Raw genomic sequence first — 25,289 nt, 5'->3', positions numbered from 1 at the left:
CTAGGTTCACTTTGACTTAATTGGCTTAAAGTTGGGATTTAATGAATTTATGTAAACAAAGGCATTTTAAAATTCTAATGGTTATAGCGTTGATATCATATTATATAGTTTTTGTGACAGGAACATTGGCACTAAACTTCTTTTTCCTGGTTACGTGCTTTGAGCGTGTAACCTGAATGTACTTAGTTTTATTTTAATAATTTTGTTGTTATGGGGATTAGGAACTATTTTATTAACACAAATCAAAATATTCGGTTTTTATATCAAAAGAGATATTCTAGTTTGGTGCTTCTAGCATTTTTTTTCTTAACACAAATTTCTAGCATTGTCTATCTATCTTTTTTTTTTGTAACACAAAAAAAACTGAGATCTAATGTTCAATCAGTATCTATCTTTCTTTCTTTCTTTCTTTCTTGACAACTTCTAGCATTATCTAGCCAAACTAAAGAAAACTGGCTAACACATTATTTGTTATTTTACACTTATAAATTGATTAGTATTGATTTTTTTTTGGTTTCACAGCTAGGGAATCACGTTGGCTTGGAGGCATTACATACAGCTGCAGTTATTGTTCTTGGTACAAAGATAAATTTTGTTGCATATATGTGGAGCAGAAGCAGGCTGTTTCTTCATTTCTTAACTCAGCTTAATATTTTTTTCAATATAGACTGGAATATTGGGGCTTGCTTGTATGGGTTTAAGCTTCTTCAAAACCGTGTTCTGGCACTTTTTGTGGCTGGCACTTCTCGACTTTTCCTAACATGCTTTGGCATACACTACTGGTTTGTTTCTTAGCTAAAGTTTAATTACTTATTTATAGATTTAAAGTTTGTTCCTGGCAAGGCATCTAACTTGTTATGCTTTATGTTGTGGCAGGTACCTAGGGCATTGCATTAGTTACATTTGCATCGGTTCTAACTTCTATCAGGTGCTGTTGTTTCCCGTCATCTATTGATAACAGACCCATCAGCTTCAAGAAGAGATGCCTTGCAGAGCACAGTGATCCGCGTGAGAGAAGGTTTTCGGAGAAAAGAGCAGAATAGTTCATCAGATGGTTGTGGCTCAAGTATTAAAAGAAGTAGTAGTATCGATGCAGGCCATGCTGCTTATACTAACGAAGCTAACCGTAGCACAGAGTGCACGGCTGACGATCTAACTCGAATAGGGCGCAGCAGCTCTCAGGAGGGTATTAATAGTGACAAAAGTGTAGAAAGTGGAAGACGACCTAGCTTAGGTTTACGTAGTAGCTCATGTCGTTCTGTGATCCAAGAGGCTGAAGCAGGAACGTCTTATGATGAGAATAACAATATGGTTGTTTGTTCAAGCAGTGGGTGGTCTTGAGAGCCAAGGTTATGAGTCTAGCACATCGGTCGAACTCTGCAAACCAGCAGATCTTGGATTTGAATTTGGCTCTAGCTTTTCAGGAACAGTTAAAAGATCCTAGGATAGCCTCGATGCTTAAGGAGAAAGCAAAAGAATGTGATGTTGAAGGAGAAAAATTTGGATCCAAGAATATTGGCGTTACTTGAAAGGAGTAGTTTAGATGCAGATAGAGATCACAGAGACAACACTGATGTTACAATCATTGACTCAAACAGTGTTGACAATACTCTTCCAAATCAGATTTCTCTATCTGAAGAATTGAGGCTCCGGGGGCTCGAAGAGTGGCTTAAGCTGTCTAGAGTTGTTCAGTCTTGTCTTTATTCTTGAAACAATCATTGTGGCCATTTTTCGTCCGAAGACCATAACGATTATACATTCCATTCATCAACAGGTGAGTTCCACTCTCTGATTCAAGTCATTGACTCTTTTTTGAACCTGGTTTTTGGGTGCAAATTGCTATCCGTTTTCTCAAATTGATACTTGTAAGTTGTAACATATCTTTGTTACCTTATTGTAGTTCGAATTTGGTTTCTCCGTACTTCTGTTGTCACCTGTTGTCTGTTCAGTAATGGCTTTTCTTCGGTCGCTTCAAGTTGAAGAAATGGCATTGACATCAAAATCTCGCAAGGTATGGCTTCTCTCTTAAGGTCGCTGCAGATACCATGTCATGTTGTATGTGTTTTAACAAATGTCCGTTTCTCTCTTTTCAGTATGGCTTTGTGGCCTGGCTGCTGAGCACATCGGTTGGATTGTCGCTTTCTTTCTTGAGTTACTTTGGTTGAACAGTCACCAACTCTTCTCACAAGGTCCCATTTTGTTCTCATCACTTTTACTTCAGAGTTCAGAATAGCAGAGAACATATCAGTATAGGAAAAAAAAAAAGATAAGAGCAACTATGTAGGGTTTTTTACTTGGTACATAGGATCTAAGTTCATGTATCTTCCAGTGGCATCGTGCAAGGACATGCTTACTCCGTCTTACACCGTGTTGCTTTGGTTGCATCTGTGACTTGCTGAGTAGGGGAAGGGCACATGCTATTTCTTGATTTAACTTCTTATGTAACTCTCCTATCCTCTGAACAAGTGAATCTCATTCTCTCAAATGTTTTACTTAACAGGGCGTAAGGTTTCTCAAGAACAACTCCTGGATTTCGTTACTACAAATCGAGCCATGATTCGCAGTTGTTCTATATTGGAATGAGGATTCTTAAAACTCGTGGACATCGTGCTGCTTACAACATATTTCTTCATGAATCTGTTGGTGGAACAGACTATGTGAACTCCCGTGAGCTATCATGCGAAATGGTTCTTGATCCTGATCCCAAGGGTTATACTATTGTCCCGACCTGTGAGGATTTGCTCCGATCAAGTCTCCGATCAAACGTCTTCCTCTTCACCGATTACTGTAACTTCAAGAAGTGAAAGACACGACGGTTGTTGACCCGGAGTTCACCGCACTCTTCCGTTAACGAGGAAGAGCCGCTATATCTCTCCGGAGCTGGGATCGAACCAGCAATCACTATACAGCTCACAAGCGAGCTCCGTTACAACGGCAAAGACTCGATTCTCTATCTCAATGTTCTCGGTTGATAACAAACTCTATATCAACTCGAGACCTTGACCACTCAGCTTTATACTCAGCTGATAACACCCGTGCAACTCACGTGTGATCAAGTGAGAAAGAACCGACCCTAAACCGGAATCAATTAGTGATTACAAGAAATAACCGGAAACAACTTAACTCGAATCAAACCGCTTCGCGTCAAGCCGAACCGGAACCTTCTTCTTCTCTTAGAGTCTTCCCGACTTGAACTCTTCCTTTTGATCTAATGACTAGATCCTTCAAATCTCCACCTTAGGCATTAGATTAACCTCTACGCCAAACTCTTGAGCTCTTGACCGAGCACTAGCATCTTGACCGATGCTTCTAACCACTTGTTTATCTTCTTGAAACTCGAAGGAGCTGCAGAGCATCCTTCACCTTGTAGACTGGAAGCACCTTAGTGAATATATCAGCTGGATTAACTTCTGTAGCAATCTTAGTAACCTTGATCACTCCCTTCTTAATCCAGTCTCTGCCAAAGTTGTACTTCACCGCCATATGCTTCGTCCTCTCGTGAAATACTGCATTCTTGGACAATGCAATGGCGCTTTGAGAATCACAGAATATCTCCACTGACTCTTGTTTGAACCCCAATTCCTCAGCAAGGCCTTTCAACCATAGACCTTCACGTATAGCTTCTGACAATGAGATATATTCTGCTTCAGTAGTTGACAACGCCACAACCTGCTGAAGCTGTGATCTCCAACTGATAGTGTTGCCTCCAACCGTGTAAACAATACCGTTTATAGACCTCCTATGATCCAAATCTGCAGCATAATCTGAATCACAATAACCCTTCACTATGAACTCTCCTTGCTTCCGGTAGCAAAGTTTAGTGTCAACTGATCCTTGTATGTACCTCAAGACCCACTTGACTGCACTCCAGTGTTCATGTAGCGGCTTGCTCATGAACCGACTTATCAATCCTACTGAGTAAGCAAGATCAGGTCTTGTACCAATCATGGCATACATGATACTCCCAACTGCACTCTGATATGGAATGTTCTTCATGGACTCCACCTTCTCCTGATATTCCTTATCAGACGGAGTACTTAACTTGAAGTGAACTCCCATTGGCGTAGCAGTTGGTTTACACTGATCCATCTTAAAGTTCGATAGAACTCTTCTCAGATAACCTTCCTGCGATATCCACAAACACCCATTTACTCTGTCCCTTTCTATCTCCATCCCGAGAATCTTCTTAGCATCTCCTAAATCTTTCATCTCAAACTCACTGCTTAGAAGTATCTTAAGCGCCTTGACTTCTTCTTTGTTCTTAGACGCAATCAATATATCATCTACGTATAGCAGTAGATAGATATACTCCTCTGTCTTCTTTAACACCTTGTAATAGACGCAACTGTCGTACTCACTTCGACTGAACTGAATCACCTTCATGAAGTCATCAAAACGCTTATTCCATTGACGCGGGGATTGTTTGAGACCATACAATGATCTCTCAAGCTGACAGACCTTCTCTGGATACTTCTTATCCACAAAACCCTCAGGCTGCTCCATGACTATGAACTCTTCTATCTCACCGTGAAGAAACGCTGTCTTGACATCCATTTGTTGTAGTTCCATGTCATGGTGGACCACTGCTGATAACATGTATCTGATAGACACATGTTTGACTACTGGTGCGAATATCTCTTGATAGTCCACCCCCTCCTTCTGCGAGTATCCCTTAGCGACGAGTCTCGCTTTGTGACGCGGGTCCTCCACTCCCAAGATTCCAGGCTTCTTCTTGAATAGCCATCTACATTCTATGGTCTTCTTGCCAACTGGTCTGTCAATGAGTTTCCACGTCTTGTTTTTAATCAAGGACATCATCTCTTCCTTCGCTGCTTCTAGCCATTTATCACTGTCTGCATGCTTCATGGCCTCTTGGAAACTTCCAGGTTCAGAACTTCCATCCTCTGCTATAAGACACATGAGAATAGAGAATTCTTCCTCGTAGGTCATGGCAAACTCACACTCATAGTCTCCAAGCCTAACAGGCGGTGCGGTTTGTCTTCGAGGCCTATCTCTAGCTAGCAGGTAATCACTCAAGCTCCCTTCACTTCCAACAACTGGGGCTTGTTCTTCGTTGGCCTCTTCATCTGGTATTGGAGCAATGTCACCACCTTGAACGTCGCTCATTGGTTCACCCGATGACTCACCAAGCTCAAGGTTCACCATCCTCTGTTCTGGAACAGATTGTGGATCCTGGGACTCTTCATCATCTTTTGACAGATTCTTGAACACTTTGTCTTCACGGAAGACAACATTTCTACTGATGACACACTTCTGCTCATCCAGTAACCACACCTTGAATCCCTTTACTCCTTCAGGGTAACCGGTAAACACTCCACGCTTCGCTCTTGGCTTGAGTTTACCATCATCTGTATGTATGTAGACTAGGCACCCGAATCTCTTGAGTCCTGAGAGATTGGGCATAACTGAAGTCCACACTTCCTCTGGGACCTTAAACTCAATAGCAGATGATGGTGATCTGTTGATCAAATATACTGCTGTAGCAGCCGCTTCTGCCCAAAACTTCTGACCAAGACCACTCTCACTAAGCATGCTTCTTACTTTGTTCATAATAGATCTGTTGAGCCTCTCTGCCACGCCATTCTGTTGAGGCGTGTACGTACAGGTTCGGTGCCTGACAATGCCCTCCTCTTTGCAGTAACTGTCGAACTCTCTGTTGCAGAACTCGAGACCGTTGTCAGTTCTGAGCTTCTTCACCTTTCTCTCTGACTGCGTCTCAACCATCTGTTTCCACTCTTTGAAGCTCCTGAATGCCTCAGACTTGAACCGTAGAAAATAGATCCAGACTTTCCGAGAGAAGTCGTCAGTAAACGAGACGAAGTACTGACACTTGCTCAAACTATATGGGACGTTGGGAGAGCCCCATAAGTCGGAATGAACATAGTCCAATTTGTCTTTAGTCACGTGTTGAGCTGACCCAAAACTCACTCGCTGAGTCTTTCCCATTACGCAGTCTTCACAGAACTTAAACTCTGTGATCTTCTTGCCTTCTATACATCCCTTCCTAGCAAGTTCTTCAAGTCCTTTGTGACCAATGTGGCCCAAGCGACTGTGCCACATCATAGTTTGATCTTGACTCAGCACTGACTTCTCTGTAGGGGATCCTACTGAATTGGACTCAGACCTTGTCGCTCCACCTTGAAGAATATACAGTGAATGCCTCCTGAGACCTCTCATGAACACTGTACAACCCATGATGACCTTCAATACTCCGTTTGAACCTTTGAACTCACAGCCTTTATCTTCAAGTAACCCAAGAGATATCAGGTTACGAGAGATTCCAGGCATGAACCTTACATCATGGAGAACAAATGTAGTTCCGTCTGGATTTTGAAACCTGACTGAACCTACTCCTTTCACCTCTGACACTGAGTCGTTTGCCATCCTAACCTTGCCTGAAGAAACCTCTTCAAAACGAATGAACACGTCTCTCCTCGGTGTCATGTGGAACGTGCAACCTGTGTCCAAGATCCATTCCTCATAGTCTGATGAGCTTGCCGAAATGTTAACCTCTGCTACAAGAAGCCCCACAAGATCTCTGGCATCATCTCTGGCTGAAGCAGCTTCGCCTTTCTCAGAACCGTTCTGCTTGCCCTTATTCCTCTCAATCCACTTGTAGCACTGCTTCTTGTAGTGGCCCTCTTTACCGCATATCCAGCAGACTCTCTTCCCCTCCTTTGACTTGGACCTGTACTTGTTCCTGTCTTTTCCAGAGCCAGTATTTCTACTATATGATCTACCTCTAACATAGTGGCCTTCACCACTAGGTCTAGAACTAACAGCATCCCTAAATTCCGATTCCTTAGACCTAGCCGCACTAGCTACTTCATCTACCTTAATAGCATCACGACCATACTTTAAGGTTTCTTTCAAGGAATCATACCTGGCAGGGAGTGAGTTCAGTAAGAGGATAGCTTGTACCTCCTCCGGTACTTCAATGCTCAGGTTGCTCAGGTCCGTTATGATCTTGAGGAAGTCATCCATGTTTTGATCAATCGTCTTGGAATCCTGCATCTTAAACGAGTAAACTTTTAGTTGCGCATGAACTCTGTTAGGTAAACTCTGAGTCATGTATAAACGATCAAGAAGCATCCAAGCTTGAGCCGCTGTGGTGCACTTGTCGATCTTGCGGAGAACTTGATCTCCAACACTCATGAAGATCAAGTTCATCGCCTTCTCGTCTCTTTCAGATCTCGTAGCTTCATCTGCAACTCGCTTCTTGAGTTCTTCAGGATCCTCCTCCTTTGGATCCAACTCCTTTGGATCTTGAGTCTTCTCGGTTAGAACATCCTTCAACCCTTGCACGCTGAGGTTTGCGTACATCCTTTTCTTCCAGATCGAGAAATCTCCAGTGCCGTCGAACATCGTCATTGCGAAGGGATGAGTCGTCATCTTGATGAACGGATTCGAAGTCATCTTGACTCGAGTCGCTTCCGTCGTCTTCAATCGGTAAGCCTATGGTTTAGGTAACCAGGCTCTGATACCAATTTGTGAGGATTTGCTCCGATTAAGTCTCCGATCAAACGTCTTCCTCTTCACCGATTACTGTAACTTCAAGAAGTGAAAGACACGACGGTTGTTGACCCGGAGTTCACCGCACTCTTCCGTTAACGAGGAAGAGCCGCTATATCTCTCCGGAGCTGGGATCGAACCAGCAATCACTATACAGCTCACAAGCGAGCTCCGTTACAACGGCAAAGACTCGATTCTCTATCTCAATGTTCTCGGTTGATAACAAACTCTATATCAACTCGAGACCTTGACCACTCAGCTTTATACTCAGCTGATAACACCCGTGCAACTCACGTGTGATCAAGTGAGAAAGAACCGACCCTAAACCGGAATCAATTAGTGATTACAAGAAATAACCGGAAACAACTTAACTCGAATCAAACCGCTTCGCGTCAAGCCGAACCGGAACCTTCTTCTTCTCTTAGAGTCTTCCCGACTTGAACTCTTCCTTTTGATCTAATGACTAGATCCTTCACGACCACTATACATACACCCAGGGGAAGAAGCACCTTTTGTTCTTTCAGTCTTCACAAAAGCATCTGTTGTCCTTGAAGCTTTATAGTTTTCCCCTCATAGTAGGCAGATGGCTCTCTCTCCTTCTTTGTCCTAAGTGCTTGTGTTGTTCAAGGAACCAGACGGCTCATTTTTCAAAGTTAAAAGACTTGTTTTCCCGCAATCAAGCGCAACGTTAGAGAAAGTAGATTGCTTAACCTTTCCCTGGTCCATATCACTCACTATTTGACTTGATTCTTTAACTAACAGCAGCATCTGATCTTTGATAGCTGGCCATTATCTGGTGAATCTCGGAGGTCTTTGAAATGGCATATTATTTTAGTGATCTGCTTCCCTAGCTGACGGCTCAGGTGACAAGTTTCACTGGAGAAAGCACTTTGAGGTCATGGCTCACGGATCAAATGTACATAAGTAGAGGTCTTGTGACAGTACAGATTTTTAAAACTGTAGAATAACTAGTTTGTAACTGGGAAAACAACAAGGGAAGTAGGAGACTTGTGACTCGTTAGGTAAATGAGTTTGTACTTTGGTAGTGGTAGCTGCAGTTTTGGTTCGTGTGTTGTAATATTCAGACACTAATCTGTTTGCAGATTTCATTTCATCTAATATATAAGCTAATATGTTTGGAGTTCTTTACACTCTGGTCATCAATTTCTAAGACTAAGAGAGATTCAAACCCCTCTTTTTATCATTGTAGCTTTGTATGCATTAAATATCCAAATGCAGATTCAATAAATTATTAAAGCAATAATAAGAAGAGATTTTGATTAGGAAAGACTTGTAGATTAGCTTCAGAAAGCAAAACATTCAGGAAAAAATACAAATGCCTCATAGTTGTTGACATGTGATGAAGAGAGAGAGAGAGAGAGAGAGAGAGAGAGAGAGCATCTCAAAATGCAATGAAAGAAACAAACAGATTCTTCCTTCTAGCCTTCACCAAAATCTTGAATGTTTCTTTAGTTCAACTCTTCTTCACTCTGAATCGCTTTCCATGCTCCCCATTGCCTTCAACCCTCTTGGTCGCTTCTTTGAAGTCTTTTTCTCTCTTACTTCATACCTCTCTTTGCAAAGATCTGATAACCAAGTACCTGGACTCACCAGCTACATAAAACATTACCAACATACTCAAATGAAAATTTGCATCACAATGAGTGAGAGGGGCTTTGAACAAACTTGAAGTGACGAAGAGGGGACTCACAAGCAATGTCTTCTGAACCAATTTGGCTCGTTTCTTGGGTCTTTGAGGAAGCTTGCACCCTTTCATAGCTAAGAAATCTTCTTCCTTCTCCTTATTTGACAAAGTTATAAACAACTTTGGCCACACATGCTTCTTGGTCTCCTTCACAGGTTCTTTTATAATCTTCCCACTCTCATCTGTACCCATTGAACCCCTCGTTGTGTAGTACCTATCTTCCTTCTCAGGCGACGCCACAAACGATCTCCTCACATTACTAGGAGAATCTACAACCCTATCACCCAACAGAGAACACATTAAAAAAAAACAAAAAATCACTCCAAGAGAGAAGAACACAAGCAATGAATCAAACTTTACTTGTTTGGACGGTTAAGATGACGAGAAGGAGAGCCTCTCTCAGAAGAGACAGCACGAGAAATGAGTTTGCGCTTATTAGACAAACAATCAGTTGACTTGCGGCTTTGATCTTTCTTCACTTTCATGCATCTAACTCTTTTCCTCTCACCCCATTGCAGCACAAAATCTGCATCACTGGTTCCATTTCCTCTTTGTCCCTTCACTTCTTCCATCACACAATACTTGAGAACCTTTACACAAAACCCAACAAAGAGACATACTCTCACACATTAAATCATTCTTCCAGAAAGATCACAAAAACACTAAGAAAGTTCCAGCCTTTCTATAGATTAAATGCACACCAGAGATTAAAAAAAAAAAGACTCACTAACCTCAAGATCTGCAACTTAAACTCAACGGCTTTAGCTTCCACAATACAATAATCACCCTACAAAGCAGAAACACCCAAAGCAATATCAGAAATGCATAAAGATAAAAAAGTAAAATCTATAAATCGAATTAAAGAGTATTAACAGCAGAAGAAGGATCCATTCTTCAAAACCAGACAATTGCATAGAGAACACTTACAAGAGTGAAACTTCATGAAACCCAAAGACAGAAACTTTTAGGTAAAACAGAGAGAAATAAAAATAAAGTTTTGATATTTTTCTTCTCTCTCTCAGAAGATATATAAATGGATAGATTCAAAACTCCACCAAGGAAGAGTGTAGATTTAACACTGTCTTTTTTTTTCTCTCTCTCAGTCTTGTTCTCTATCTATCTATCTATCTTCTTTGAACATACACACAGGAAAAGAAACTGCTTAACCTCTCTTGTACGCTCACTCACCTTTTTGGCTATTTTTTCTCATTTTCATTGTTTGATTTATTAATTACAGCCGTCAGATATGAATCGTACGGTGAGATGGATATCTAGAAGTTAAAAAGACTTTATAGCCTGTTTTGTTATGGATAGCGGCAAATCAAATTATGACACGTGTGTTATTTTGACGGGAACACGTTAAGACAGTATAGATTTAGAACCACGCGCTAATTCCAGTCTCGCTTTAATCTTTCAATAGCAGTGGTATTCACGTGCCAAAGCTACGCCTGGGGTTATATTGAACCCTTTACAATAACTAAATATATATTCAAACTTGGGCTAAGATAGGTCTTCACCAGATCTCTCTCTCTCTCTCTCTCTCTCTCTCTCTCTCTCTCTCTCTCTCTGGCCTCTAATATCCATTTCATTTAAACATTTTATATTCTTCTATTTCATATTCACACATTTTTATGTTAATGTATGTTTTTCTTCATTACTATCATATTAATATTAGTTTTCTTGTCTGTATACAACGTCTAAATACTTTTGTAAGAATCATGCAAGAAAAAATCAATTTATTACATGAATTGTTCGTTTTATCTCTTTTTTCTTTTTTTTATCAAATCTCTTTTTTCTTAAACAATCAAATTATTGCTGCAAAGTAATTGTAACATAAACTAGATTTTGATCCGCATGTCCGTGCGAGTGTATATCTCAAAAATATATTACTATTTATTTTTCATGTCAATATTAAAGTTGAATAAAAAATTCAAATCTGAAGAACCGAACCGAAATCCGAAAGAATAATACCAAACATGAACCAAAATTGATTAAATATCAAATAATTCAAAATTTTAATATTTAGACAACCGAAACCATAACCAATTCGAACCGAAGTATTTTGGATATCAAAATGTATCCGAAAAATAATTATATACTTATATATATATTAATTATTTTTAGTTTTAATGTACATAAAAACATCTAGAATATATATGATACTTTTAAGTTGGTTTAAATACTTGAAAATATATAAAAATAGTCAAATATAAATATCTAACATAGTGGAAGTACATTCAAAACACCAAAAATATTTAAAATAATTATTGATTTTTTATCCAAAATTTAAACCAAACCATTTATATGTTAAGCTTAGGTATTTTGACATATGTTATCCAGATTTATATACAATATATTATTTTATTTATAGATTTTAAGAAATTAAAAATATATAATGAACTTTAAAAAAATAATTTAAATGGGATATCTTAACTCGAACTGAACCCGCAAAGATCCGAACATAATTCAAACTGAAATTTAGAAATATCTGAATGGGCTGAAATCTTTGACCCCAGAAATCCAAAATCCAAATAGATCCGAAACGAACTTGAATGGATACCTGAACGGCCAGCCCTAGTCATAATTTTGAACTGAAATTCAGAAATATATAAAATAGGACTGAAATCTTTTGATCCTGAAAACCCGAACCCAAATAGATCCGAAATAAACCGGAATAGATACTTGAACGTCTAACCCTAGTCACTATTATGTATCATATATATATGTCATCATATAATTAATTGTATTGGTCCATCTTATAAATAATCATATAATTAATAGTATGTATGTACCATCTTATAAATAATCACATATATTATATTCTTAAAGTTTAATGTGAAATATAAAAACCATAATTTAAGTTGGTATATGATATTAATCTTTTTGTTGTATTTTTTTATATATATTGAAAACCTTTTTAATAATGGTTATTGGAAAATATTTTAGTAAATTTTTTTTTTGAATATATGCATATTTTAAATCAATTTTGATATAAATCAACTTTAATTATTATTTTGATTTGAATTATGTATATAAAATTTTTTTAAGTTGGTATATGATATTAATCTTTTTGTTGTATTTTTTATATATATATTGAAAACCTTTTTAATAATGGTTATTGGAAAATATTTTAGTAAAATTTTTTTTTTGAATATATGCATATTTTATATCAATTTTGATATAAATCAACTTTAAATTATTATTTTGATTTGAATTATGTATATAAAATTTAAATTTTATGTTATGATTATTTTAAACAAAAACAATGTTTAGGTAATTAGATTAGTCCATTTTGTATATTTTAAAACTGATATACTTTTATCTATGTTTCAAAATTTTAATTTTTTGCCTTAGTTTTCTAGAATTATTATTAATTTTATGATTTTTTTGAAAGAATTTTAAATTTTATTCAAACAAAAAATACCTTTTTTACATCTTGAACATCATATTTGATTCTATTACAGTAGAAACAAATCCAAAAAGAAAAAGCAAGATAAATTCTTCCATAAGCAAAAAAGAAATCCCAACTCCAAATTCCAAAATCCCCCTCAAACTTGACCATGTGACATAAGTCAAGTTTGGAAATGCCACGAAATTCTCCTCATTAAAATTCTCATTAGAGAAAACATAAATGAGACAAAATTCTAATGTGAAAAAAAAAATAAGAATTTCATAGCTAGGGGACAATATATTTTGATAAAACCACTGCAAATTTACTTCTTCAACTTCAAAAACTTCTATCAAACGATATCTGCATTGTTTTCTCATGCCTCCCATTTGCTTTACTCCTCAACGAAGATACTATATTTCTAATAATCTTATCAAGCCTCACAGTAAGACACATTGCTGGCTGAGCAGATTCCCCAACTCTTCTCACATTGCGTTCATGCCATAGAGCGTAAATTACTGCCTGAAAGCAGTATCTCATTAAAAAAGTTACACTTCTCTCTTGAGAACCTTGCACCACTGCTCTGAGTACTCTCTCCCAGTGATATAGATTCCCCAAACTTGCCAAGCCTTGAACTGTTCCCTTCCACACTTCCTTAGAATACGGGCAGTCAAAAAAGATGTGGTTTCTTGACTATGTCTCCGATTTACATAGCCAGCAAACAGAGTTAGCTTGAGGGTTCCATCGCATGATTCTGTCCCCTGTCATTAACCTGTTGTGAACAGCTAACCAAGTGATAAAGGAGAACTTTGGAGTTGCATCAGTAAACCAAATTCCTTTAGACCAAGAAACCTTTGGAGACTTTTCTCTTATAATATCCCAAGTATGAGAAGTAAGAAAGTTATCTCTATATTCCCCATTCTCCCTCTTCCAAAGACTGATATCATCCAGATTATTAAGCCCACGAATCTTCAAAGCTGTGATCTTCTGGCCTATAATGCGGAGCGAGTGAACTCTATGGCCTCTCGTTCTGTATAACTGAATAGCATTTTCGACAGTAGCATGCTTAGGAATACCAAGATCCATGCACCCTCTATCCCCTGTAACTTCTATCAGTTGACCCAAAGAAGACCACTTATCATACCAAAATGACGAATTTGCTCCACTATTAATCTCTTTCTTAGTTAACTGCAGAGCCAAAGGTCTCAACTTCAGAAGTTTCTTCCACATCCAAGACCCAAGCGAACTCTCTTCTCTAACACTCCAGAAAGATCCTTTTCTGATGAGATATTTCCATATCAACTTAACCCATAAAGAAGAATTCGATGAAATGATACGCCAAATTAGTTTGAGGCAAGCAACTCTGTTAGCTTCTGTAAGATTCTTAAGCCCAAGACCTCCCTCATCTTTTGGCTTACACACATCAACCCACGCCACCTTAGCTTTTTGAGAAGCAAGAACTGGTCCTGACCAAAGGAATGCTGCACAGATGCTATTAATTTCCTGGATACATTGATTCGGTAATCTGTAAGCCGACATCCAGAAGTTGGTTATACTATACAGTACTGAACCAATTAGCTGTAGCCGCCCTGCAAACGTGAGATGTCTTGCCGTCCAGGAATTAATCCGAGCTCTTATTCTCGATATAAGAGGACTGTAATCGTGAACATTCATTCGCTTTGTTAAAAGCGGAAGCCCAAGATATCGAACAGGAAGAGAACCTTCATCAAAGGGGAATTGCTCTAGAATGGCAACACTATCATCAGCTTTAACTCCTGCCAGATAGAGTGTAGATTTTTCCAGACTAATATTGAGACCCGACATCATTTCAAACTCCTGAAAGACCGCCAATATACCTTCGATTGAACTCTTCTTCCCAATAAATTTCGATTTTTTTTTTTGAAAATTGAACTCTTGAAATTTTTATATTTGACTAAACTAAATAAGGTAATAATATTTATTTTAAATTTTATTTATATAATATACTACTTATGTTTCAGTTTGTGTTTTTATTTTCACTATAAAGAATTGTAAATAAAAGATTTGTAAAATAGTGACAAAATTGTAAATAAAAAGAAATATAGAAAGAAGGTTGTTTAATTTATTGTAAAAACAATGACTAAATATTTAAATAAAAAGTATTAAATATGCTATTCATGTTTCTTAATAATTCTCATTTGTTATTAATTTATTAAAAATATAATGGCTAAATGTGTAAATAAAAAAAATTACACATCTCTACTATCCATGTTTCTAAACATATTTTATTGGTTCTACTATCAATGTTTCCAAACATATCTCATTTTGGTAAATATTAGAGTACTAGAAAGTAAATTAAACGAAGGAAATGGGAGAAAAATTATTACAGTAACTGGAATGAAAACATAATATAAAAAATGGTAGAAATAATAAAGAAAATTTAAGGTCATCGTTACTTGTTATCTCTTTTAGAGAATAAAGTTGTATATTTATCTTTGGTTAAACAGTACCTAGCATAATAATGATAAAATCTATTTGGGAAAATTTCAAGTTTATCTTACAACTAGTGGTTGGCCCGCCTTACGGGCGGGATAAGTTTACACTAAATAAAATTATATTAAAATATATTTTCATTTTAATAAAAATTTAAATTTACTTTAAAATGAAATTATAAATATACGATATCTTTTTATTTTTTAAATTAGATTGTAATTTATTTTACATTTTTGTTAGTTTGAGTTAAAAAGATCACTTTCACTTTTTTTTGTTAGAACAATGAAATTTAAAAATTAAGAAAAAAGTAGTGAATAATATTTCTTATTTTTCATTTCAATTTCACTTTGAAATAGTTGAAGAAAAATCTTAAAGTAAGAAAAACAAATTTAATCTTTTTAAGAGTATAACTTTAATACAATTACAATAATTGATTTTTTCACAATAATAAATTAGTCCACCTCCAAGACAAATCAACTGAAAAATAATATTTTAAAGTAATATATAAAGAGTTTCAATAATGTGACAAATAATAATTAATATATATTATTTAACAACAAATGATGTTTTATTACAGAGTATATGAACACCTTCTCTTTTAAAACCCTGAATCATACGCGGCTGGTGCTCGTCCTGCTGCTATCCATGACCAAGACAGAAGCTAGAACCAGAGCCAAAGGAGTAAACCGAGCCATCCTGCGTCACAGCTAGAACATAGTTCGGTCCCGTTGCAATTTGGACCACAGGGCCAATGCTTTGAAAAACTCAACTGCTTTGGGTACTGGACTGTCCAAGGTATTGTCATGGCCAAGGTGTAGTGTGTTTGATCCACATGTAAACACATGCCCTTCCCTTGATAGAAACACAGTGAGGTGCAGCCCCGCAGCAACCTTGCACAGAAGAAGAGTTTGTCAATCTTTAGAATATCACTTTGTTTATACATAAGATTGGTAACTATCAGTCTTTACCTGCTTACAGGGAGTTCCCTTCAAAGCCTCAACAAACTTAGGCCTAAATATTGGACGGTTAGTATATAAGTGACCACAGAAATGCAATGAGTTATCCCGACATGTGAGAACCTGTGCCAGATTCTAAACAGATTAATGAACACGACAAGCAAAATATAGACTCAATAGGACAGGTTTTTGTATAAACAGAAGCTACCAACCTCTCCAGATTGCAATACGAATGAAGAATGATTCTGAGTGGCTGATACCTGAGCAACTTGAGCAGAGAACGGAAACTCTATAGACGTAAATGCTACGCATAGATTAGTTTCTGGGCCATGCGCAAGCACACCAGACAAACTCGAACCGCAAGAATAAACCTTTGAGTTGTTGGTTAAGCGACGTGTGATAGCTTCCCATTGTAACGTGCATCTGCATAAAGAATGTAAGAAATGCATTTGTGACTTCTAAACCAAATTAATCACAGCTACACTCCTAAAATCACCTCTGTTTGGAGCGCATGAATATTTTTGAGATCTCTATTGGGAGTTTGAAGTAGTCTTCATAAACTTGGAACTATTGCAGAGCCTGCAATATTGACCAAAACATAAATTGCATATATTCTTTCATGGTGAATTACTGTAAAAACATGAGAAGAATCGTAGGTATATCAGTTTTAACCTCATGATGTGAAGCCGTAGTATGTACGGTGTAGTCCATTAATGGAACCTGTATGGCCAGTGATCAGATCAAGTTTGAGCTTATTCTTGTCTATTGTTGTATAAGAATATGTGGTGGGGGAGTTAGACATGAGTCAGAAGATTCAGAACTGAGAGACAGCATGAGTTCATATATTGTCGATAAAACCTGATTAGAACATGCATCTTTTCCTTCCATCTCCAGCCAATCCTTTGCCTCCAGGTTATAACATGCATCTGTTTTGGTACCGTATCAATAGAGTATATTAACAGTAAGCAGTTCACCTTATTAAAAAAGTAAATCTGATCGAGGACCTATAAGGACGACAGAACATAAAGGAAATAGTTAGATAGAAGAAGCTTGGAGGAAACTAACGAAAGGTGTGTGGGTTCGAATCTTGTGATTAAATCAAGGTAACTAACCGTGTCCAGTGAGCTCTTCAGCTTTGTCTTTGTCAAGTGTTTCATAAATTGTCACTTACATCATCTATACCTAGAAACATACAAAACAAACATGAAACATCCAATCTCCGAGATATCACCTCACAGTATTACAAAATGAATAGATATACTGTTTACGGTCACTTTCAGTTGTGTACACTGCTTCTGTATTCCTTGATCAATTTTGCTTCTTTTGCTGGTAATGAGTAGACGAAGAGAGTAATAATAGGGGCTCATTGGGTCGCTCCGGATAGGATTCACTTCATGCGCAACCCTAAACGCCACATCGAAGTTACAAACACCGTATTTAAAAAACAATTCTCACCAAACGCTAATCGCAGTATCGTTCATTACATGATGCGAGGAAGAGAAAGTGCTAGAAACACATCATTGAACATTACCTCGAGAGCGATTCAATTCCACTCAACTGATGGATCCGGCAGAGAACCTTCTTGGCGGGTGCGAACGTACTGGAGGTGATCTAAGGACATATACCTTTTCATCAAGGAGGACCATGTCAACTCCCATCAGCTCCCCAGAAGCGGAGGAGGGGCGTGACGACCAGATGGGAACAACGACCAGAATTAAAATCAGAGCGGAAGATTTGGGACGACACCGTTGTTTCAGGTTGTGTTGTAAGAAAGAAGAAGTAGGTTTGATTCTGTTCAAGCAGCGAGATTTTTTTTTTTTGAGCAACGCAGCGAGATTTCTAGACTACGGTATTTTTACGAATCAAAGAGGAAGATTTTAGATTTTGTTTTTCCAGGGATTTCATCTTTACAATTGGGAAGAAGGTAACTAAATTCAGCGTTATGGGAGAGATTGAAGGGCCGGAGTTAATGGTGAAAACTGAGAACTGAGAAGTAGAGACAACGTTTCGTTGTCGAAGCAAAGCGTAACATAAAGGTTTAGTTGTAGTGGATGGATTAGATGGGCTTTCTTGTGTTAAGACAGAGGCCAATTCCAAGAGAATTATTTTTCCCATACGAAAATGTGTTGCATCAGAGTGCTGACGTGGCAGCATTTGCCCCATCCTCCATAGTGACGTGGATTGCTGAGCATCCAAAGAAGTCTACTTTATTAAGATACTAGTGGTTGGCCCGCCCTACGGGCGGGATTCTATTACTAAAAATTATTATATTTGAAATTTTTAAAATTTACAAAGCTTTATTAAAACTATTTAAAATAGAAAAAAATACTATAAACTAACAAATAATTGTATATATTTTAAGCAAAAAAATAATGGTATATATTTATTTCTCTTTCTTTTTAATTGGACAGAATAAAATAAAATTTGAAGTTTAGATTAATAAAATTTATTATTTCAAAAAATTTCAAGTTTAAATATTTGGACTAATTGTTTTTCAGGATAATAAATAATCCACCTCCCAACTCAATCAATAAAAATAAAATAGAGTTTAATGAAATAATTAAACCTAATATTTAAATACTATATAAATAGTTCCAAAAATAATAATTGGTATTTTCTAATTTAACAGCAAATGATGTTTTAGAATATATATATTTGTTTCAGTGCATAATTATATTTGAATGAAATTTCAATTATTTTAGTGGTTTAGTGATTACATTTTGTAAATCATTATATCTTTTGGTGAACTCTTTTAATAACAAATTTTTTGTTTAATTTTTTTTCAAGATATTTAAAATATTTTAAAATTAGTATTTTATAAACTAACAAAACATGATATTTCGAAGTATGAGCCAAACTGTTAAATTAGTTGAGCTCTATTTAATAGCAAATTATTTGTTGGAAGTTTTATTTTTACTTTAGTTACATACCACTTCATATCAAAGAATTTAATCAAAAAAAAGATTAATATGAGCCAAACTGTAACTACACAGAAAAAAACTTAAATATAATGGAACCATTAATAATCTGGAAATCAAAATAAAAAAACCGCATATAAATGTTCCCTGAAATTCGTTTTTCTTTCATCCATAGTTAATCTATTCTATAACTTTGTTTTTTTTTGTTTTGAATTGAATCTATTCTGTAACTTTGTTGTTGGACTTGTATTGAATGAAAGCCTATAATTCATTTCTCATCAAATACTTCTCAGTTTTTACATAGTAACACCAAAAATATTATATAGAAATTACATAATTAAAAGGAACAAAATAATCGAAGAATATGTTAGCCTTATATTAAAAAGCCAAAAAAATATACACTACGAAGCAAAATGCATAAAATAATATTTTCACTCCAAACATCGATCTCCTTTCTGTAATTTCATCTACTTCAAGAGCAACATAATAGCATTTCCTACTATATCACTGCAAAGCTTCATGCAATTTCTTATGAAATGCAAAAGCTAGGCCATCGAACAGACTAACACTCACACATTCACATCGCTGTAAAGTATCAATGAAGATGAAATTCTTGGAGAATAAGATACCATACAAAGTTGTAAAAAGTTACAAACAATGGATTTTAAACTGTTGAGGCTTCCATTGTAGACGCAGAGTCAGAATTACACGCTGTATCCCATGTGTACCGCCGTTGATTGTGCTCTTGATTGCAATGACCTAGTCAAGAATGTCTTGAAAATATTAAAGAGGTCCGTGAGTACCGTGAAGAAATTATAAAGCAAAATATTCTATATAGAAGTTTAAAAGACCCTACTTTTTGAGAAAGCTATTGCTCACTCCACGCTTGTTGTCAAGATATAATTCGTTCCCGGTGTAGCGTCCAGAAACAGCCTCCCTGTAAGTAAATTCAATCAATAAACAGCCAACATAAGTGATTACTTTGAGAGCTTTTGAAACTGTCTAGCATCTATATATAGTTAGCAAGCGTGAATCAGGAGGTTTCTGAAATTTCTGAAACTTGTGTGGACTTCTTAATATAAAAACATGGACACAAAGGTTTGGATGATAGCTGAAATTTTATTCCTATAACAGAGTGGACCAAGAGTTACTGGGAGTTGTTTCTTATCTCCGACAAGTTTTGGGTTTATAATTGTTGCAACGACCCCCTTTAGTTCAACACCAGATTCTAGTAATTTTTTTATCTAGGTGCAGATAGCCTGTCAAAAACACTCAAGCATACATGCGTGTCCCATCAGTGGAAAATATTAGTTAATTATCATTTATAGCAGACACGCACATATACGTAAAACGGGGTACTGAATAGAGGCATGAGATTTCTCAAATACCTGTGAAGGCGTTGAGTGCTCTGAGTCTTTTAGTTGTAGATGGTTTGAACGCCTCATTTCTCCAACGTTATCTGCCAACCAATACAACTATTAGGGCTAATTCTCTGTGAAATGTATACTCATAATATGGAGTGATCGTTTAGGGATTTCAATATTAAAACCTGGAAATAAGTTTCTGTATTGGCTACTGACATGAGCTGCTCGTATTTTTGAAACCTAAAAACACTCCTTGGGGAGCAGTTCACAGTTTGGTCTGTGAATCTAATTGACACATGGGCTTCAGCAACCTTGAAGGTTGGATTGCTTCATGCAATATCGAGAACGCTTAGCTCCGTAGCCTGTGATATAAAAGGATGAGCATAAGAAAAAAAAATGATTCTCATATTCTGTATGAAGAAGGTAAAAAGTCGTACCTTCGAATCAATAAGGACCATAGCAAAACAGATCAGTTCACTCCCTTTCTTAACATTCTGGGCTTCGATTTGGCTTCTCAAAATCGAAGGAGCCTTGTCAACAACAACCAGCCTTCAATTCTGTGAAATGAATTAGAGAGGTCGCCATGAGTCTAGAAACTAACAGAAGTTCTGCAATCGGAAAGGGAAAAGTATTAAGCTTACGTTTTCAAGCGATGTATATATACTGAATAGTGGAGTGAAGTCGAGAAGGTAGATTTGAACTTCTGGGAGATCGCAGCGAGATGAGGAAGACGAATTGACGACCTAATTCGGTAGGGGTTTCTTTGGTGATGGGCTTGGGCCCTATTCCGAATCTGAAACCAAAACGCACGACAAAAAAATAATAGAGCACTGAGGATGCGACACGTGTCGCGAAATGCCCACCCTTCCAGTGGGAACGTGGCGCAATGAGCAGCCAGAAAAGTCTGTTTTATATATTAAGATATATTAAGATTCATGTTTATCTTCGTTATAAGTTGAACTGATAGTAACAAATGTTTCCACCAAAAAATTATCGGTATCAGTGCTATACAATCACACCCATTTATATAATCTAAAACTGACAAAACTGTATATCCTTCACATATTTAAAATATCAATGTCTAGATTTAAAAGATCCTTAGCAAAGAAAAAGAAAAATTCAGCATGGATCTATTTTCTTAGAGGATTATGTAACTAATATAATGTAGGTGTTTTAAAATACTAAAATACAAAATAATTAAATATTTTAAAATTTTAAAATTTTCCAAACGGACATTTATATTTCTTTTTGAATGAAAATATGTAAAATAATTGGACATTTATATATATTCAGTTCAGTCAACAGTTATATATATATATATAATTTCTTTTGATCACCCAACAGTTATTATATTATAATAGTGTATTCTTAAAAATTGGTATATTTATAACTATCAGTGTTCTAAAATGCGCTATGCGCTCGTTATGCGGCGACCCAACGCCTAGCGTATAGCTATATACGTGGACACCTAAACGAGGCCTAAGCGGATATTATATATATATATATATATATATATATATATAAATAAAACTAATTGATAGTTATATATAGTTATATATATATAACTAATTGATAACTAATATAAAAATAAAATAAAAGTAATACTAAAATATTATAAGGTTTTCAATACTAAGTTCTTAAAATCAAATAACTAAACAAGAAAAAATCTATCATCCTTGAATCAAATAATAACTAAAAATAAAATGTAAAGAAAAATAAACCAAACTAAAATGTGAATTATCATTCTTCTCCATCGTAAACTTGGTCTTCATCTGATTCCAAATTAGTACCAGCAAAATCTTCCTCTTCTTTATCGGAAATAAAATCTTCATCATGCAGTTCTCTAATCTCATGCCTCTCTTTCTGCACCACCAGCTCCTACACCGGTAGCTGATTCATGTTCTCCATCAACACCTTCAACAAGCCATTCTTGAGCATGAATAGCATCATCAGCAATTAATACATTCCTTCTGTTTTTTTTCTTTTGTTTAACAATCTTGTATTAAATTGGACAAATACAAGATTATTCATTCTGGTTGTACTAAGCCGGTTTCTCTTTTTTGTATGTATATACATTTTAAAAACAAAGTGATCAGTATTAAAATATAAAGTTCGAACAGTTTAGAATCATAAACCAATAAAAAAAATTACCCCTTCAAAAGAACTCCAAGCTCTTTCACATCCCGATAAACTAGTAGTCAAAGACAAAATTCTCTTTGCCATTCTTTACAAATTAGGCACTGATGTCCCATAAATATTCCACCATTCAACTAATAAAAAAACAAAGCTAAATGCAAGTTTTGACAGGTATATAAAATATTCAAATGGCTTTATTTTTTAAACATACCTGGATCATAATCATCTTTAATTTCTTCACAGCCTTTTATAACCCATGGTGTTCCAAAATTATCTTCCTTGTTCTTGTACTTATTAATCTCAGAATTGATGACATTGCTTTGCTTGGAGATGTCATCCAAAATTATCTTCCTTGTTCTTGTTACTAACTATTATAAATTTCTTTTGAATACCCAACAGTTATTTATAATTGTGTTGATAAAAAAAGAACATATATTTGTTTCTGAGAAAGATTTATAAGTCCTGAGAAACAGCAAAAGTAGGCAAACAAAGATTTATAAACAGATTTCTGGACAAAGTAACTAGATTTGAATCCCACCAACAGTTATTTATATTATATTAGTGTATTCTTAAAAATTGGTATATTTGTAACTATTATAAATTTCTTTTGAACACCTAACAGTTATTTATATTTGTGTTGATAAAAAAAAGAAGGTATATTTGTTTCTGAGAAAGATTTATAAGTCCTGAGAAACATCAAAAGGAGGCAAACAAAGATTTATAAACAGATTTCTGGACAAAGTAACTAGATTTGAATCCCACCAACGGTCCATTACATTTCAAAGTAAAAAATGTTCCAACTTGGAACGCACTATGCGTTGGTCAATCGTCAGAAAAGTTTCACTTCTTATTTTAAGAATTAACATATGAATATTGGAATCTCACTTTCTCTTGCCGCCTTGTTTAAACAACTTAAACTATTTGTTGATTTAAGTGACAAAAAAACTATTTGTTGATTTAAAACTTCAACCGTTACTGATAACTCATTAAGGAGAATTATATATAATTAATGAAATTGAACAATAATAGAGAGAGAATAACTCGTTTCGATTTCGAAATGCTAAATAATTAAAACGGCAGCAAAGACTTCGTTTGTTAATGTCGACAAAGACAGCCCAGCCTTGAGCATATGACCGTGCATAGTTGTTTGTTGGTATGTTTAAGTATTTCCAGCTAGCTATTTATCATTCTTCTTCTTTGGTCAGTTTGATTTTTTTCTACAATGAATAATGATATGCTATTTGTAACAGAGTATTGCAATGATCAAAAGTAGACAAAAAAAAATCTCAAAAGTTATCAAAAATACTATTAACTCTTTTTGTAGTGGGGTTGCTGGTTATTTTCACAATTTGGTGTGAACGTTGAAACAAACCTTCCCTAATTTCAAGAAAGCACTTAAAACGGCTACCTGAACCATGATGAAATTAAAAACAGTACAAAGTGATTCTTGAAGTAGTATTCCCTTAAATATACAAGTATTGATGAAGATGATTCTGCAGCAAATATGTTAGTATAATTTAATATAAAAATGCGTTTGTAGACAATAAAATTTTACAATTTCTAGAGATTTTAAGATTACTGACAGCTAATCTCTGTTATATAAACTTAACTTTGATTTCTTACTTTTTTTTCTTCTGAACAAATGATTTCTTAGTTTTTTTAAAGCAAAAGTTATTGGGAAAAAGAAGGGACTAATTAACTTTGATGTAACTTGTTTTCTTTTGAACTCTACTCATGTGAATGAACACACAAATTTATTATTAACCAAAACAAAAATGAAAGTAAAAATTTTAAAATTGTGAGGTTGGAAAGAAAAAAGGATAGTGGGTGAGAAAGAGTGTGGTTTGAGCCAAGAGACAGCCAATTTGCCAGCTGCAAAAGTCTCATTCAATTGTTGTATAAATAGACTATATACCATCCCCACAATTATTATCATCATAACACAACAAAACACACACAAAAGAAAAACAAAATCTCTCTTCTAAATTCCTGTTCTTCTTCCTACATTAAACATAACCAATGGCAATGAAGATGATGGTTGTTTTCATGGTCGTTGCAGTGGCTTTCTCAGCTGTAGGACAAGCAGCTGCCGCCACCGTAGAAGCTCCGGCTCCAAGTCCAACTTCTGATGCTGCCATGTTTGTACCAGCATTGTTTGCATCTGTTGTTGCTTTAGCATCTGGTCTTCTCTTTTGAGCCAAAACACACATTTATCATTCTTCTTTTTTTTTGGTTCATTTGTTTTATTGTTTTTGCTAATGAGTTTGTGTGTCATTTGATTATATTGTTAATAGAGTGTTGTATTACTCTTAATGTAACCATCTGTTTCTCTGTGTTTTCTTCAGACTGTTTTATGGCCTCGTTAATCTTACAGTATGTCCAAAAATCCATCATAACTTGTTATGGAAGTTACAAAAATATCAGATGTAATTGATCTGGGTTCACACAAAAGATTAATAAGACAGAAGGGGTACTTAATCTGGAACCAATCATACGATGAGCTGTATTGGGAAGGATGTGTGGGGACCCTAGGATGCCGACTGTTAATGTAGTGAGGGCAGAGAAACTAGTGCAGAAAGTAAAATAGACACAAAGTTTGTTAACGGGGTTTGTTTCCTACATCCCCGGGACCTCGTCCAGATTTCATTGACTTAGAACAAGGAACAACCTACAATTGCTATATGGTACGACACACACGAGTGTCTACCACTCTTTTCTAAGGAGCACTCTACAAAGATTAGGAATACAACGGATCCCATCCGGACACGCCAGAGCACACTGTCTTCTACAGCTGCAATCTTCACAGACCTCTTCAAT

General features: G+C 35.9%; 2 protein-coding genes, 3 long non-coding RNA genes and 1 pseudogene across 6 annotated transcripts; 3 read left to right on the top strand and 3 right to left on the bottom strand.

The window, feature by feature from the left end:
• The first annotated feature begins 339 nt into the window (after window positions 1-339).
• On the top strand, window positions 340-1,766 carry LOC108821692 (uncharacterized). Its single transcript, XR_001944622.2, has 3 exons — window positions 340-577; window positions 668-782; window positions 877-1,766. It is a non-coding gene; the product is annotated as an uncharacterized LOC108821692 (long non-coding RNA).
• A 132-nt stretch (window positions 1,767-1,898) lies between these two features.
• On the top strand, window positions 1,899-8,677 carry LOC130498848 (uncharacterized). The gene is made up of 4 exons (XR_008937836.1): window positions 1,899-2,011; window positions 2,094-2,189; window positions 2,330-8,230; window positions 8,316-8,677. It is a non-coding gene; the product is annotated as an uncharacterized LOC130498848 (long non-coding RNA).
• A 101-nt stretch (window positions 8,678-8,778) lies between these two features.
• LOC108819302 (uncharacterized) lies at window positions 8,779-10,397 on the bottom strand. The gene is made up of 5 exons (XM_018592310.2): window positions 10,166-10,397; window positions 9,970-10,025; window positions 9,599-9,828; window positions 9,245-9,515; window positions 8,779-9,147 (listed from the first exon to the last, which is right to left on the bottom strand). Exons 3-5 carry the CDS (start codon window positions 9,808-9,810, stop codon window positions 9,019-9,021), a joined length of 612 nt encoding a protein of 203 aa, XP_018447812.1. The 5' UTR covers window positions 9,811-9,828; window positions 9,970-10,025; window positions 10,166-10,397; the 3' UTR covers window positions 8,779-9,018.
• A 5,247-nt stretch (window positions 10,398-15,644) lies between these two features.
• Window positions 15,645-16,477, bottom strand: LOC130499105 (uncharacterized; annotated as a pseudogene).
• A 3,094-nt stretch (window positions 16,478-19,571) lies between these two features.
• On the bottom strand, window positions 19,572-21,238 carry LOC108818796 (uncharacterized). Of its 2 annotated transcripts, none has more exons than XR_008937445.1 (6): window positions 20,978-21,238; window positions 20,774-20,893; window positions 20,522-20,698; window positions 20,361-20,431; window positions 19,829-19,909; window positions 19,572-19,731 (listed from the first exon to the last, which is right to left on the bottom strand). It is a non-coding gene; the product is annotated as an uncharacterized LOC108818796 (long non-coding RNA). The 2 variants fall into 2 exon arrangements; XR_001944173.2 differs by having other exon boundaries at window positions 19,572-19,745; window positions 20,978-21,236.
• Window positions 21,239-24,389: 3,151 nt separating this feature from the next.
• On the top strand, window positions 24,390-24,811 carry LOC108818795 (arabinogalactan protein 21). Its single transcript, XM_018591730.2, has one exon. It carries the CDS (start codon window positions 24,492-24,494, stop codon window positions 24,666-24,668), a length of 177 nt encoding a protein of 58 aa, XP_018447232.1. The 5' UTR covers window positions 24,390-24,491; the 3' UTR covers window positions 24,669-24,811.
• The last annotated feature ends 478 nt before the right edge of the window (window positions 24,812-25,289 follow it).

Source organism: Raphanus sativus, chromosome 8 (assembly GCF_000801105.2).
Source record: "Raphanus sativus cultivar WK10039 chromosome 8, ASM80110v3, whole genome shotgun sequence".
NCBI lineage: Eukaryota > Viridiplantae > Streptophyta > Magnoliopsida > Brassicales > Brassicaceae > Raphanus > Raphanus sativus.
Note: the sequence above shows the minus strand (reverse complement) of the source record. Positions and strands in the feature narration are given on the sequence as shown.